This window comes from Natrix helvetica (assembly GCF_964273705.1).
Source record: "Natrix helvetica genome assembly, chromosome: 5".
Classification (NCBI taxonomy): domain Eukaryota; kingdom Metazoa; phylum Chordata; class Lepidosauria; order Squamata; family Natricidae; genus Natrix; species Natrix helvetica.
In genome coordinates, this window is record NC_138551.1 from 18,936,707 (window position 1) to 18,953,903 (window position 17,197).

Genomic DNA, 17,197 nt, shown 5'->3' on the forward strand with positions numbered 1-17,197 from the left:
GGAACCCCCAAACATATCAGAACTAAATAAGTGCAGCAGCTGCCAAGGCTGCATAAACAGAGGGATAGAATCAAGATCACGTGAAGTCACACTTGGAATACAGCATTCAATTTTGATCACCACGATGTAGAAAAGATGTGGAGACTCTAGAAAGAGTGCAGAGAAGAGCAAAAAAGGTGATTAGGGGACTGGAGACTAAAATGGTTGCAGGAACTGGGTATGTCTAGTTTAATAGAAAGAAGGACTAGGGGAGACATGATAGCAGTGTTCCAATATCTCAGGGGTTGCCACAAAGAAGAGGGAGTCAAACTATTCTCCAAGGCACCTGAGGGTAGGGCAAGAAGCAATGGGTGGAAACTAATCAAGGAGAGAAGCAACTTTGAACTGAGGAGAAATTTCCTGACAGTTAAAACAATTAATCTGAGGAACAATTGCCTCCAGAAGTTGTGAGTGCTCCAACACTGGACATTTTTAAGAAGACTTTCGATATCCATTTGTCTGAAGTGGTGTAGGGTTTCCTGCCTAAGCAGGAGGTTGGACTACAAGACCTTCAAGGTCCCTTCTAACTCTTATTCTAAATTGTTGGAAATGTTCTTTAAGAAGATAACGTCAAACTATTCTTCCTCTGTAGTCACCAGGAGTTTGATTAGATTGAAGGGAGACTTTGCTGCAAATAATACAGATAGTCCTCACTTAATGAGCCTAATTGGGACCAGCTAAGCAAAGCAGTTGCTAAGTGGGAAATCATAGGATTGCAACAGTGGTTTTTGGTGGGAAAACAAGTTTCACTCTTTTGCTTTTGTTGTCCAATTTCTTCTTCCTGGGCTAGCTATCTCTGATTTACAACCTTAATTGCAATCTTGGTTACAACTTTAAATCAGGAAAAGTTTGGCCACACTGTTTCCAACTAAGAAATTTTTACTAAACTTGTTAGAAAAAGGGCTGCCAGACTCCTACTGAATTGAAGCTATTACATACTAATGTGACTCTCCCGATACAAAACGTTAGTTCGAGAAGCCTATTTGCAAACTAGGTTAGTGTGTTGTGTGAGCATGCCCAGTAAAATTAGCATGTATGTAAATTAGGATGGAGGAAGATGTCTGTCTTTCTGGTCACAGAGAAGCCAAATTTATAGGACACAGGATTATCAATGGCTCTTAGCCTTGAAAAGTGTGTGCTGTGACAAGGCGCGAGAGCTGCCTGCTTCTATGTAGTACAAAAGTAACAAAGTTAGAAACAAAGACAGTTCCATTTTATATCTTGTTGGCTTTCTATTGGGTCATTGTGTGAGAAGGGAATACTGATTAAATTGGCCTAGACGTGAACCTTCACATCCTCAGTGGCAGTCCCATTCCAGGTCTGCAATTCTTGCTTCCACACTGAAACGCACACTAAAAACTAAAAAACGTTGTTGAACATTACTTTGTGATGCTTTCCTTTGGCTTAACGCTGCCTGTTACAAGCAGGAACAGAGAAAAGAACAACTTGTTGATGCTGAGAAAAAAGGCCTAAGTTGTCTGCAAATTTTAAAAAGCAATCTCAGCAGGGTTGGCAACAATTGTTCCTTCAGCATCCCTCAAAAGAAGGTGGGCTATAAATATTTATGAGATACCAGTGCTTCTGGCTTTGTTATGTTTGCTTACATTGATTTGAATGCTTAGAACGCATCTTTCTTGCAAGTTTGCAGTTCGGCACCTGTGCATTGTTAAACATTTCCATGGTGGTTTTTGAAAACTATTTTCTAGAATTAGTCCGAGGGACACGGTGGCTAGTGGCTAAGATGCTGAGATTGTCGATCAGAAAGGTTGGCAGTTTGCTGGTTTGAATCCCGTTACTTGTCCCAGCTTCTGCCAACCTAGCAGTTCGAAAGCACATTAAAAAATGCAAGTAGAAAAATAGGAACCACGTTTGGTGGGAAGGTAACAGTGTTCCATGCACCTTCGGCATTTAGTCATGCCAGCCACATGACCACGGAGACATCTTCAGACAGCGCTGGCTCTTCAGCTTTGAAATAGAGATGAGCACCGCCCTCTAGAGTCAGGAACAACTAGCACATATGTGCGAGAGGAACCTTTACTTAGACTTTACCTTAGACTTAGTCCAGGATTCAAATCACCTGTTCAGAAAGTGTCCCTGGGTTGCAGCAGAGAAGTGAAATGTACATTTTGTTCCCTGGAAGCAAATTACTATATTTTAGATGTCTGATTGAATTAGAACCGGTGACACTTCTATTCTACCTGCTCTGGAGATAAATGCATCTTTATTTTTTGCTGTCATTGTTGCTGGAATAAAACTTCTTGATGATAAGGCCAAAGTAATTCTCTTTATCAGTCCTCTGCCGAGTTGATAATGGAGAGGTGGAAGGGAAACCAGAATTTTTTCAATATAGATTATGATCTCTCTGCAATAAGGTAAGTTTCTGACATATTCTATAGCTATCATGCTTGAAGTGCCTCTTTTTATTTGGCCTGCACATATTGCTCTGTAACAAAAATAAATAAACCCAACCCAACAGGTCTATTAAATGTTATCACATCTCAAATATGAAGGCAGCAAATTCTAGCCTAATTGTTCTCCAGGAAAACCCAAGTGCAGGTTCACTTCTCTAAATACAAAGGGAATTGGATCTCGTGAATTCCTCCTGGTTCTGTAGAATTCCAGTGTCTTTCTTTGTTTTCAAAAGCCATCATTTCAAATTAGTTGTCCTGATGGCAGAAATATTCTTGGAAAATCCCAGCAATGGGTAAAAACTAATCAAGGAGAGAAGCAACCTACAACCAAGGAGAAATTTCCTGACAGTTGGAACTATCAATCAGTGGAACAGCTTGCCTCCAGAAGTTGTGAATGCCCCAACACTGGAAGTCTTTAAGAAGATGTTGTATAACCATTTGTCTGAAATGGTATAGGGCCGTGATGGTGAACCTATGGCATGCGTGCTGCAGGTGGAAAACAGCGCTTCTCTGTGGGCACACATACCATTGCCCTAGCTCAGGTCCACCGCGCATGCGTATGCACCTTCCGCCAGCCAGCTGTTTGTCAGGTCTCTGCTGTACATGCATGGGGGGCGTGCATGGGGTGCATATGTGGGGCATGCCGCCATACAAGGGGTGCGTGCGGGGGAGGACACGGGGCAAGGGGGAACCATACATGCAGGGGTGGGGCTCGTGCAAGGAGGCCACATGCGCATGTGCGGGGGCTGCATGCCAATTGTGTTTTGGGGGTTCAGAAGAGCATGCACACATTTGCGCTCGCTTGCTTGGGCTTTGGGCACTCGGTCTGGAAAAGGTTAGCCATGACTGGTATAGGGTTTTCTGCCAAAGCAGGGGGTTGGATTAGAAGACCGCCAAGGTCCCTTCCAAGTGTTATTCTATATTCTAAAATGGGGAAAAATCTTTTAGGGACCATACCAAGGCCATTTCAAAAGCAATGGGAGGGTTTATTTGGCCCTTTCTCTCTTATTCTAAGCTTGTGTTCTATTGACTGATTTCACAGTTGCGTTTTAGAATAAGTGGAGTTATTTTAAGGGTACTTATTTGTGTTATTCGAAGATGTTTGTACAAGCAATCCTAAACTTGCAACAGTTTCTTCAGTGACGGTTCAAAGCAGTGGTGAAATTCAATTTTTTTTTACTACCGGTTCTGCGGGCGTGGCAGGGGAAGGATACTGCAAAATCTCCATTCCCACCCCACTCTGGGATCCAGCCAGAGGTGGTATTTGCCGGTTCTCCGAACTACTCAAAATTTCCACTAGTTCTCTAGAGCCTGTCAGAACCTGCTGAATTTCACCCCTGGTTCAAAGTTACAGCAGCACTGAAAAAGTGACTTGCGGCCGTTTTTCACACTTACAACCGTTGCAGCATCCCCATGGTCACATAATCCAAATTCAGATGCTTGGCAACTGATTCATATTTATGACGGTTGCAGTGTCCCCGGGGTCATGTAATTGTCTTTTGTGGTCTTCTGACAAACAAAGTCAATGGGGAAGCCAGATTCACTTAAGAACCGTGTTACTAACTCAACAACTTCAGTGATTCACTTACCCCAGGGGTGTCCAAACTTGGCAACTTTAAGACTTGTGGACTTCAACTCCCAGAATTCCCCAGCCAGCAGAGCTGGCTGGGGAATTCTGGGAGTTAAAGTCCACAAGTCTTAAAGTTGCCAAGTTTGGACACCCCTGACTTACCCACTCCGTCAAGAAAGGTCGTAAAAAATGGGGCAAAATTCACTTTACAAATGTCTCGGTTAGCAACAGAAATGTTGGACTCCGTTGTGGTGATAAGTTGAGGACTACCTGAATCTGGTTCAATTGTCTTTCATAATTCTGATATTGTGGCTGAATACTTGCTTTTATCTGCTAAGCCACCTTGAATACTAAGTGATGGGAGAAGAAGGTTATGCATTTTCTTAATGAATATTGCAATGTTGGACAGTTTCTCTGTCTGTGGGAGCTGCCAGATTCAAGTCATTGGCAGTTGCCCAGCAGATATATTTTATGCACAGCAAATATTGTTGATGCTTTTAAAACCTTCTTCACAAAGTTGCCTCTGTTTGGCAATTGTGTCTTAAAACCCTTCTGAAGTGTGGAGAATAGGTGTTGGCAGGGCATTAAATTCTAGCTTTAACATCTGTATGTGAGGACACCTTGTTATTACAGTTTGAAAGAAATGCCCGTTTTAAAGAAAATTTTAGTGAAGAGATGGTTCTAAATCATAACATAAATTGCTTTGGCTTATAGACCTGAAATTAGATCAGAACCTTAATCAGATTTCATCAATTAGGGAAGGCCCCAGTGGGAAACGTAGGCTCTGATTGGGGGAGTCTGGGAGTTATAGATATTTCTGGAGGTTTGCTGATTGGCCATAAAACTTTGAATATAATATGATTTATCACATAGCTTTTATATACAATGAAAGCTTATGTTTTGAAGACAAATTCCTTGTGTGTCCAGTCACACTTGGCCAATAAAAGAATTCTATTCTATCCTATCCTATCCTACCCTACCCTACCCTACTCTACCCTACCCTACCCGAATGAGACATGGGAACAAGGATAGATCACGATATGAAGCTTTCGAATCTGGCTTGAATTGTAATCAGGGTAATAGGAGGATTGTCCCCAAACTTCAACATTGTCCTCTGATTGCCTTTCCTTCATTACTGCCCTCCCCCTGCTTTGCTTCTCCTTCACCTTTCCTTGTTGCTTTCAAACTTTTCTTGAGCAAGAAATGTGGCTCTTAGCATGGCAGATCACAACTCCCTGTGATGGAATGTGGATTTCACTTAGACAAGAGGGAGGCAGAGGAATGTTGAGCTGTTACAGAAAAGAGACTTGAGTCCTGGGAAAATAGAAAGCATGACAAAGAAGCTCAACTCAGCTGTTTAAGATTGCAATACCCAACTTAAACCCATTAAAGTCTATTCCAAGGCTCCTATCAACTCCTCTTTTCCTGAGCATGCCTGTTCTGACCTAGGCTTCCCAAGAGCACGAAGCAAACTCCTGGTCCCAACAAAAAACCCTTTCATTAATTTCTTGTGAATTCTGCTCATTCACATCCAGCAAAGTCTTAAGGGAGGATTTATGGTCACAGACCTTATTTGGCTTGGAGAGCTGCCAGGCTGATATCTGCAAAACTTGGCAAGGAGTCTCCGAGAATCACGAGCCAATTAAGACAACTAATTGTCTCCTGCAAACCCCACTCCTCTTTCTCTCCTCTTTAATTTCCTCTGTGAGCCATTCATCGTCCACTTGTGGCCTTACTCCCAAGTCAACCCCTGTTCTTTAGCTGTTCCCTTCATCTGGCAACTCTGTGCATGTGCACACTGGGAACAGGCTACAGCTGTTCATCTGCCTCACTGATGTCTGACTCTGAAGGCAGCTGATAACTGGCATACAGCTCTGGTCCCCTCTCTGCTTCCAACGCAGAGCCCTCATCAGAACCTTTCCCAGACTCCAGGACTGGGCCATGTTCCTCCCCAACCTCCTCACTGTCCAAATCTGTTGCCAGCTCTGCTGGCAGGCTACAACAATGCCTATCTCAAAGGGTTGACACTCCCTACTATTTTTTTTTAATCTAGGAAAACCATGTGCAGGGCCACTGTTCTAAATACAAAGGGAATTGAATCTAGTGATCACCTCCTGAATCTATAGAATTCCAATATCTTCTTTTTAAAAACCATCATTTAAAATTATTTGCCCTGATAGGAGACATGCAAGTGGAAAATGAGAAAAAATCTTTTCAGTGATCATGCCAAGGCCATTTTCATAGTTAATTTTTAAATTTAAAATGACTAATGGGGAGATTTGAGAAATGCATGATTGAGTTGTGGCCCAACACATTGGGGGGGGGGGGGATCAGTTGGCAGTGACACTTAGTAAATACCACTTTTCTCCTCTCATTTCATTTCATATATCTCCAAGTCCCAAAGGAATTGGGAAGGGGTGAATACACACAGACAGAGGGACAGACCAGAGGTGGGTTGCTCCCGGTTTTACTACCAGTTCTCTTCGTGCACGCACATCGCAGTTCAATGTAAATTGTTCTTCACGCATGTGCAGAACAATTTACAGTGAGCTGTGCACACACGTGCACTACTAAACAACATGCCGGCAACGGCAGTGGTGACTGGGGAACCGGTTCGGGGCGTGGCCAGCCTGGGTTGCTGCCAGTTCTGCGACCCAGGCCAAAATATCACTACTGCTTGGCTACCCAGTTTGAACTGGGCCGAACTGGTAGCAACCCACCTCTGGGACAGACAAACAGAGAGACATGTATGTGCTTGTGTCTGTGGGTGTATTAGTGAATTAATTACGTAAAGCCTGTCTTGATACAAGGCCCCAAAGACATTATGCAGATAGTATTGGCTGTTCTCCCAGGCCTTGTGATAGGGTGGATGGATTTCCCCCCTCTCCAATTACATATATTTTATGTATATGTTATTTACTTTTGGTATTTGGTTTATTTCCCTTACGGTATTTCTATTTATTTTGTGCTCTTTGTGTTATTTTTATATTGTGAGCTGCCCAGAGTTGTCTTGGAGTTATATGGCATCATAGTTGTAGCATATCAATGCACAAATAACTTTAAGGACCACCCTTTCCCAAATAATTCCCTTAGAAAACAAATCAGGCCTTTATTTCCATAGCTATTTTAAGACAAATCTTTCCCCCTTTAACATCTGGCAAGGTTTCCATTCTGCAACAGATGCCTCCCCATCTTATTATAAGATGATGTATTAATGAGCCACTGGGACTCTAGTGCTGAGTTGAAATCTACCATGTAATTTTTCAACAGTTGTCTTCCCTTTCGACAAGGGCTTTGATTTTTCAATTTTGTTGCCAAGGTGCCTTAGCTTATTGCATAACAGGAAGCTGTTAAGAAGATGCTACTTCTGTTGGCCTTGATTCTTTTGCTGTTGTTTTAGTTTTTGGTCTTTCTATCACTTCAAAGCTTCCCTGGCTCTCCACACTTTCCAAAATGGATTGTGAGTGGTTTGCTCATGTCAGGGGTGTCAAACTCGATTTCATCAGGGTTGTGTTTCTCCTTGAAGGGACGGGATGGGCGGGGCCAGAGTGGGCATGGCCAGGTCGACATCAATTGGGGATGCCTGTGGTGACCCGAGCACTCTGCCAGCAAATACGGACTCCCAAGTTCCGTTTTCGGCTGTGACGGCCTCCTGCAACCCTCTGCCAGTGAAAACGGAGCTCGGGCCCTCCCGAGCTCCATGTTCACTGGTAGAGGTATTGCGGGCTGGTCCTTCACCAGGGCGGCCCTGTGGGCCAGATCTAAGCACCTTGTGGGCTGGATCAGGCCGGCAGCCCTTGAGTTTGACACCCTTCCTATAGACTGGTGTTGGCGAACTTCTTTGGCACCGAGTGCTGGAGTGGGTGCATGCGTGGGCATGGGAGCACCAGAAACCAGAAGAGTAGTTCCCTGGCACATGCATGCACTGAGCTTCTGGTTTCCAGCATGCACATGAGCACTGGTTTCTGGCATGCATGTGCGCATAAAATTCAGCTGGCTAGCATTCATGTGCACGCTGGAAACCGGAAGCTTGGCTTCCCAGCGTCCACATGCGCGCCAGGGAGCTGCGCTTCTGGCTTCCAGTGCTCCAGCTTGTGCGAAGACGAGCTGGCCAGAACCGGAAGAGCAACGGGCGACAACTGGGGTGCCCAGAGAGATGGCTCTGTGTGCCACTTCCGGCATGTGTGCCATAGGTTCGCCATCACGCCTATAGACTAAGGGTCAGCAAACTATATGATACACAGGCAAAATCTAGAACACAGCACCTTACAGCTTATGGGCTAAGAAGGGACAGGCGTGCAGCAAATGGTAAAGTGTGAGCCTCAACTGAACCTAAGGGCAAGTCATGCTGGATAGCAATGGTCTATCTGCAGCAGTCTTCTTATTGGTAGGCTGGCACTATCCAGTAGCTACCCTGTTCCTTGACCTCTAGACCTGCCAGCCATGCCCACAGAGCAGGGTTTTATGTGTTGCCAAAATCTCTAATCTTGCTTGGGCCATTGTCACTAAAATATTTTCTTTCTGGCCCCATACAGAAAAGAGACAGTTGTACAATGAGTGACTAGACATTACACCCATTCCTTGACCAGTTTGTAATTAGAACATAGAATAATAGAGTTGGATGGGACCTCGGAGGTCTTCTAGTCCAACCCCCTGACCAAACAGGAGACCCTATATCATTTCAGACAAATGGTTGTCCAGTCTCTTTTTGAAAGCCTCCAGTGATGGAGCACCCACAACTTCTGAAGGCAAGTTATTCCATTGATTGGTTGATTGCTCTCAGCATTGGGAAATTTCTCCTTAGTTCTAGGTTGCTTCTTTCCTTGGTTAGTTTCCAACCATTATTTCTTGTCTTGCCTTTTGGTTCTTTGGAAAATAGTTTGACCCCCTCGCCTTTGTAGGAGCCCCTCGAATATAGTAACTGTGCTATCATGTCATCCCTAGTCCTTCTTTTCTTTAGATTAGATGTACCCAATTCCTGTAACTGTTCTTCGTATGTTTTAGCCTCCAGTCCCTAATCATTTTTGTTGTTCTTCTCTGCACTCTTTCCAGAGTTTCAACATCTTTTTTATATTGTGGTGAACAAAACTGGGTGCATTATTCCAAGTGTGGTCTTACTAAGGCTTTGTAAAGCGGTATTAGAACTTGACGTGATTTTAATTCTATCCCTCTGTTAATGCAGCCTAGGATTGCATTGATTTTCTTCACTATTGCCCCATCCTGTTGGCTCATGTTTAAGTGATTGTCCACTAGAATTCTAAAATCCCTCTCACAGTTACTGGCATTAAGCCAGGTTTTACCTACTCTATACCGATACAGTTGGTTTTTCTCGGCTAAATGTAAAACCTTACTTTTATCTACATTGAATTTCATTTTGTTAGATAGGGCCCAGTGTTCAATGAATGTTCAATGAGTACCTCACACATCATCCAAGAGAAATTTCCCAAAATTTCTTGTTTAAAATAAACTTATAGGAAACCCTCTCTTTTTCTTACCATACTGAATGAGAACTAGTTTTCCTATGTGGCAAGTATTTTTTCCTAATCCTTTGTCTGGGAAGGACTGTCCTCCCCCAATGGGATCTACGTTCTCTATTTATCTGAAATACTGCCCTAGATCAACATGAGTTAATCCAAATACCCTATCTTGATCTCCCTCTCTCCACACACACACACACACACACACACACACACACACACATTTGATAGATCCCTATTGCTTGATCTGGATCTGCTTTGCAAATGAAACGAAGCAAACCTACTCTATGTGGCTTAGACTTCCAAATCGCATTCTGGAAGTATCAACACAAAAACAAAGGTGCCACTGTACAGCTGTCACTGCAATCTAGAGTGAATGAATAGCATAGCATAGCATAGCATAGCATAGGAATTTGTCTTTGGTTCATATTCTCTCAGTGTACATAAAGAAAAATAAAATAGAATACATTCATCAAGACTCATAAGTGCAACACTTAGTGATTAGGTTCCTAATAAGAACTCAAATTATACCAGGAAACAAATAAAACAATATAAATTGTAAAGATACCAGCAACATGGTTATAGTCATAAGTGGGAAGAGATAGGTATTGGGAAGGAAGATAATAATAATAATAATAATAATAATAATAATAATAATAATAATAATAATAATAATAATAATAATAATAATAATAATAATAATAATAATAATGTCTTAGTAAATAGTTTGACAGTGTTGTGGGGATTATTTGTTTATCATAGTGATGGCATTTGGGGAAAAACTGTCCTTGTGTCTAGTTAATCTGGTGTGCAGTGCTCTATAGCGTCGTTTTGAAGATAGAAGTTGGAACAATTTATGTCCAGGATGTGAGGAGTCTGTAGATATGTAAGGGGCATGGAAATAATAAGCAGAAAGGCATTTCCCTGCTCATACAGCAGCATTGGCTTTTTTTCTGTGCCCCTCTGCGGTTTGTGCCATCTGGACTCATGCCATCCTCTAGACAGAAGAGAGAACTGCAGGCTGGTGAAAGCTGGGAGCAGAGTGCTGAAGACAGAGCTCTTCCCTGGGGGGGGGGAGAAAGGGGAGCTTGCTTTCCTGTCTAAAGATGGATTGCTTCCATGGCAACACTGCAATTTAGATTTGGAAGGGCTGGTGGATTTAATAATGATCCATCCGAAGGGGGATGAGAGAAAAAGAAAGAGCACATACAGAGTGTACCAGTCAGGTATATGCTCAGAGGGAAAAGGAGAATATTTAGGGTTTGGTGAAAATCAGAGAGTCCTTTCTAAATGATTTGGAAATCATTGGTGAATGGAAGACCTGTTGTTCAGCCTGTCTTTTGAAGGAAGATGTGAACCCAAGCTAACCTTTGGAATTGTTGAAATAGTCCAAGGTTAAATCCAGCATGAATTGGTAGTTGTGTCCACTCCAACTTCGATTGCAGAAAATACGACTTCAGGCAACGCCTGGAATGCTCTACCTGACTCCATTGTTATATCCTCAAACCCCCACAGTTTCAACCTTTAACTGTCTACCGTGGACCTCACCCCGTTCCTAAGAGGTCCATAAAGGGGCCGTGCATAAGTGCACCAGAGTGTCTACCGTCCCTGTCCTGCTGTCCCCATTTCCTTGTTCATGCCCAGGTTTATACTTATACCTGTTATCTTGTACATGCTTGACAAACTAAATAAATAAAATAAATACACAAATGCAACTCTTGGCTTTTCTGTAAATGATGCAGACCCTATTAACATACATACAAACCTAGCTAAGCGCTTACCTCTGTACAGTTGATTAGGCTTCAGACTGGAAGAAAATGAATTAGCCCAGTCTGTGCTGACATGAGTGGGAGTTTAGCATAAGGAAGGAAAACCTGGTCCCAAAGCAAGGTCAGGATATAATCAGAATTTTGGGGAGCTGCTGGAAAATGCAGCTGATGTTGGGATGAGACTAACATTCATGTAGATTCATGACACTATTCATGGGACCAAATTCATAACATTATGTGTTATGGCAGTTATCTGCTAAGTGGAGGACTGAAAATAATAAATACAAAGGCCCCTTTTCTGTTAGAAAAAGACAGGATCCTGGAAAGGAAAGATGGTGAAAATAAAATAAATATGGACTCCCATAGCACTTTCAAGGTCAACTTTCATTGGAAAAGATTTCATAAACAGCAGCTCACTTTACGTGATGCACTAAATAGGTTCCTCTTATAGGACTTTAAATGCAGATGATTAAAGGGATCAGGGAAAATAAGATTATAGATCTACGTACATAAGCTACTAGATTTACTCAATAATTGATATGAAAACCCATTGTCCCTGTTTAAACCTTCTGATTGTAGATTGATGATCTCTAACATATTGCTGTTTGCCTATTTTTCATTGTACTCTTGTTTATTGGTGGGGAAGCTTCTCAGTTTCACCTATGCTACCTTGACTCAGTGATGGAGTATCCTGGGAGGCTGAAATGATGTGCCACGGTCTTGTCACTGTTTTGAGTTCTGATGTATGCTTTTTTTCTACTTATTCTCTTGTACAGAGTTTAACTAGCTTTCTTACGTAGAATCCAACTGGGTTTTGTTGGTAGACAAGAACATAAATCACACTGAAGGATAAGCAAGTGAAGGCACTTCTCATATTGTGGGTGCTGTTGAGGGGGGGGGGTTGTAACAATGTTGTGACAGATGGTGGACTATAACTTCTCTTGTCTCACATCTTTAGCCATGTTGGCTATTCCTACAGGGAACTGGATTTCTGTATTATCATAACATCCTACCTAGATTTTACTTAATACATAACAATCTCAGTTATGAACATACTAAAGTAAACATTTTATGGAATAGAGCATTTCATGGTGGATAAAATTGTTCCTAAGTTATAACATCTAATGAGAGAAATCATTGCCCCAATATATTCAAGATCTATCGATTTGTCTACTCATTGGGAAAGACCCTGATGTTGGGAAAAATTTCAGGCAAAAGGAGAAGTGTCATTGATGCAGTAAACATGAATTTGAGCAAACTCCAGAAGACAGTGGAGGAAAGGGGACCTGGCATATTATGGTTCATGGGGTCATGAAGAGTCAACTATAACTTAGTGACTGAACCACAAAAGCAATCTGTCTGTCAACTCTCTGTGTTGACATTCCATGCAGAGCGTCGGCATAGCCGGATCTCAGATTATAGTAGCTGGGTTGAGATGAATGAAGCTATTGGATAACGTGATTTATTGACAAAGACTGAAGGGAGGTAAGAAACACGTGCAAAGTTCAAAAACATAAAGAAAGCAAAAAAGATGGCTGCGAATAAGAAATGACTAATGAAGAATGCCTAATGAAGCTGTTAACAAATCACTGCTTTTTGTATTACAATATCGGGTCACTTATTATGAAGCAGGCATCGTTAGGGTACTTTGCACTGTCTCTTAAATTGATGCTTCAGAAGCTCAATCTGGTTTGCAAAGAACTTCCTCATCCAATCCCCCCTCCCCCCAATAGCAACTTTCCAATAAAGTTGAGCCTGTTTTGATCTAGAACCAGGGGTGGGATTCAGGCAGTTCACACCGGTTTGGGTGAACCAGATGCTAATTTTGCATCTGGTTCTTCGAACCGGTTGTTGCAAGGACCGGCTGGCCCTGCCCACCCCGCCCTTCTCAAGAGTCTACATGCAGCCCATTCATCATGCCAGGTAAGTACAGGACCCACACGAAGGCTCTGGGAGGGTGAAAAATAGGCCTACCTGAGAGGAGGAGCCAAAGTCGCGACAATACGGACGTGCGGTCTCGATGCTCCGAGACCACAGCCGATACTTTTGCCGCTGGACCTAAACCGTCTCACAGAGAAGGTGAACAGGAAGAATATGTCTTGCTGATCTCAGGGACATCGCAACGTCCCTGATAGATCCAAGAGAAGTTCTTCAAGCCGGCGACAAAAAATCTGTCCAAGGCTGATGAGATGTTTTCAAACATTTTGGTGTAGAGGACTAATATATTTTAGTTTAGCATGCTTACTGTCCTATAGTTTCTGAGTGTGTGAAGCGCAGCAAACTGGGAAGCTACCGTTTAATGATAATTTTGTGCTCTACCTGAACAAAATCCGATGGTTAATGGGTTTACAATAAGCAAAGTTGACTTGTTTGGAAATTAACTGTAGTTCATAGTTCTGCAATAGAAGAAGACATACTTAACTGTGGCTTCTCAGCTTGGTTGCTCGTCATGAAAAAAGAAAGACCAAAGTCCCTTTGTTCAGGTTTGTGAAGCTTCTGTATATACTGATTTATCAAGCCAGGATGTGTTCATCCAAATGTGACCTAGCATCAGAGGTATAATGGAAAAATAATTGCTTTGCATGAAGATTAATTTAAGTTCCTCGCCCTATGAAATCTGAATCATGGCTTTAGTCAGAGGCTTTGAAGCAGTTTCCTTATTTGTTTATGATGTTCCAGCCTTTATTTATTTCTTTTTTTATTATTTTAAAAGGATAATCAACTACTCTTCATTCCCACAAATATAAGCAGCAGTGTGGGAGTAGCTTTGACTCCAGCTGGTTTCTGAAGCTTTCATGGAAGTTCTGGAGCTTCAAAGATCAGCTTTCCAACCCATCTTGTGCCGTTAGCTCCTTGGGATTCCTGAAACACTTGTTATTTTTCAGCTTCATTTCCTGATCTGTTAACGGAGAGTATTTCTTCTCTGTCTTTTGCAATGGTTATTGCAAAAAACTAACGAAATAGGCATTGTGAAGTGCTGTAAAATTGTTGGAGAGAATAACAGAATAACAGAGTTGGAAGAGACTTTAGAGGTCTTCTAGTCCAACCCCCTGCTTAGGCAGGAAACCCTACACCACTTCAGACAAATAGTTGTCCACTCTCTTCTTTAAAAACCTCCAGTGGTGGAGCACCCACAAGTTTGGGAAGCACGTTGTTTCACTGATTAATTGTTCTGTCGGGAAATTTCTCCCTAGTTCTTGGTTTAGTTTCTATCGATTACTTCTTCTTCTGCCTCCAGGTGCTTTGGAGAATGGGCTGACCCCCTCTTCTTTGTGGCAGCCCCTGAGATATGCCCCTCAGGGGGCAGCCCCTGAGATATGAAATGCTATTTTGCAATAATATTTAAGTAATAATATTTGCCCTTTCCTCAAGAAAGCATTTCTTTAGTTTCTTTTGGATTTCCAAACTGCTACGGTGAAATTGCAAGTGGAGGACTTGCCATTTAATTAAGTGTGTGTGTGTGTGTGTTGTTATTATTATTGGTTAATCTTTGGTGAGATTCACAGCCTTTGGGACTGGTTGGTATCTCAACAGCTCGAGTCCTAACCAAAGACCTAGGAACCGTTAAGGTAATGTCAGAGGATATAAGTTGTTCCAAGTAGGGTGGTTTTTTGTAGAATCAGAATGTTGTTGTTGTTGTTAAACTTTTTTTCCATTTTAATAGCATAGACTGTCAATTAAATGTATTCTACTGGGTTAATGCAACCCAGAAGACACTTTATTTTTAATTATAATAGTTGCATTTTTGTTTCTTTTGACAGCTGGTGATGGAGTTCTGTGGTGCTGGATCTGTTACTGATCTGATCAAGAACACAAAAGGGAACACTTTGAAGGAGGAGTGGATTGCCTATATCTGCAGGGAGATTTTACGGGTATGTGTCCAAAGTGAGCTAACCATCTCCCTGTGATGTCATTGCATCAAACCTATACAAAAATAATGCTAGTTCCTTCCGAACGGTTTATGCATCATATATAACCCCTGGTATGCCCAAATATGGTTCAAATCCTAGTAAGGGTATGGCTAGCTGATGATAGCTAAATAGCTTGAAATAGATCTATACTAGTCTCCCTTTATTTATTTATCAGCACAAATACAACGCACGCACACACACACATATGTATGTATATATGTATGTATGTGTCTGTCAGTCTGTCTGTCTGTGTGTGTGTGTGGTGTGTGTGTGTGTATTGCATTTGTGCTAAAAATGCAATAAATAAATAAAGGTAGACTAGTATAGATCTATTTCAAGCTATTTAGCTCTCATCAGCTAGCCATACCCTTACTGGGATTTGAACCTGGGCTGTTTTACATGTTAGGCAGTTTATTGGCCTCTAAGCCACAAGCTCTTCTTCCTTATCAGCTGAGCCGAGGAAGGGAAGCAGTATGCTCCCTCCCATATTTGGGCACACCAGGTGCTTTGACATAACACTTTATATACATACATACATGCATGCATGCATGCATGCATGCATGCATGAAAAATAAAGGTTGAATATTGCAATGTTCTCCCTTTCCCTGAGACTCTTTTGCCTCCTGTTCCTATTGTCTACCATTTACTACTGTTAGAAATTGATTGTTTTTATACCTAGATAGAATTGAGAGGGTATATTTACAGTATTCTCTCAACATTTTAAGATAGTCTTTATATGCTGTTGTATAAAAAATGGTTATTTATTTATTTAAGACTGAGTAACTTCTTTCTTTAAGGCTTCAGTATCTCTCTCTCTCTCTCTCTCAAATTACAGGTAGTCCTCCACTTATGACTGGTCACTTAATTGCTGTTCAAAGTTACAACGGACTTCCTATGACCCATTCTCAAAGTTACAACTGCCGTATCAGCCCTCTGGTTATTTGATCACATTTTGGGCACTTGGCAACAAGCTTGTATTTATGACTAGTTGCAGTGTCATGTGATTAAATTTTGCCATGTTTTTTGTCTAAAAATGATAGTTAACACCTGTTGGATCAGCTGGATTCTGACTTACAATCATGTGATTTGCTTAATCAACCAGTATAACCTTGAGTTCAGTCAAGTGGCAACTGGACTTATGACCACAACTTATGGCAAAATTTCCAGGCTCAATTGTGGGTTGTAAGTTGAGAACTATCTATATAATTAAAACTTTGTAGTAGAATGTGAGGGTTAGAATGGAAGATAGTGGTGAGAAAAAGGGAAATTTTTATTTCTAAGGCTTTATCCAGAGCTTATAAATTAATTTGCTAAGAGCTAATGTTTATGCCTGTACCTAATCTCTGTTCTGAATTTAGTTGATGAGAAAAGAGTCACGAGATAGAAGATGGCTCGAAATGCTTGGTGGCTAGTCATTAGAGGATTGTATGAATGATTCATAGTCACTTAAATCCAATTTATAATGAATGAATGAAAGTTATTTGGCTCTCTTCCTTGCTCATCTTTGAAATCTGCCATTTCTTTTTAGAAAGAAAACTCCTTCTTTAATATTAATAGGAGCAGATGTATTAAAATTAAAGTTCCAGATCCCTTTATAGAAATGGAGGAAATCATTCAAATTAGGGATGAAGGCAGATACTTTCACGCAGAGTGACTCAAATGGAACAAGAAAATTGGGAAATGATTTTTTCTTTTTTACTACCGTTTAGAATTCCTACAAATTCTTAAAAGAATGAGAATCAGGATAATCTCTGGATGTTATGTTATACGTGGAAATCATTTCACTTTTTATTTACGTAGCAAAGTCAGCTATGATATGCAAGTTCCACAAGAAACAGAGGACTTGCTATATATTACAATCTGTCTGACACTATCTTTTTAAATTTTATTTCTTTTATGGAAATCCATAAAACGTTCACACTAAAGCTAGATATTCTGCTGGAATCCTCTCAATGACCATAGATCCAAATGAAGATCAAGCTAGCACAGTTTTATTTGAGAAGTGGGTGGACTTCACCCT

The 17,197-nt window shown here is 41.4% G+C and overlaps 1 protein-coding gene across 9 annotated transcripts in view; it reads left to right on the forward strand.

The window, feature by feature from the left end:
• The window catches only part of TNIK (TRAF2 and NCK interacting kinase), a 381,221-nt gene that overhangs the window by 215,632 nt on the left and 148,392 nt on the right, over positions 1–17,197 (forward strand). For all 9 annotated transcript variants that reach the window (XM_081954743.1, XM_081954744.1, XM_081954747.1 and 6 more), the window contains exon 5: positions 15,028–15,138. In XM_081954743.1, the coding sequence (XP_081810869.1) occupies positions 15,028–15,138 (111 nt within the window). The remainder of the gene's footprint in view (positions 1–15,027; positions 15,139–17,197) is intronic.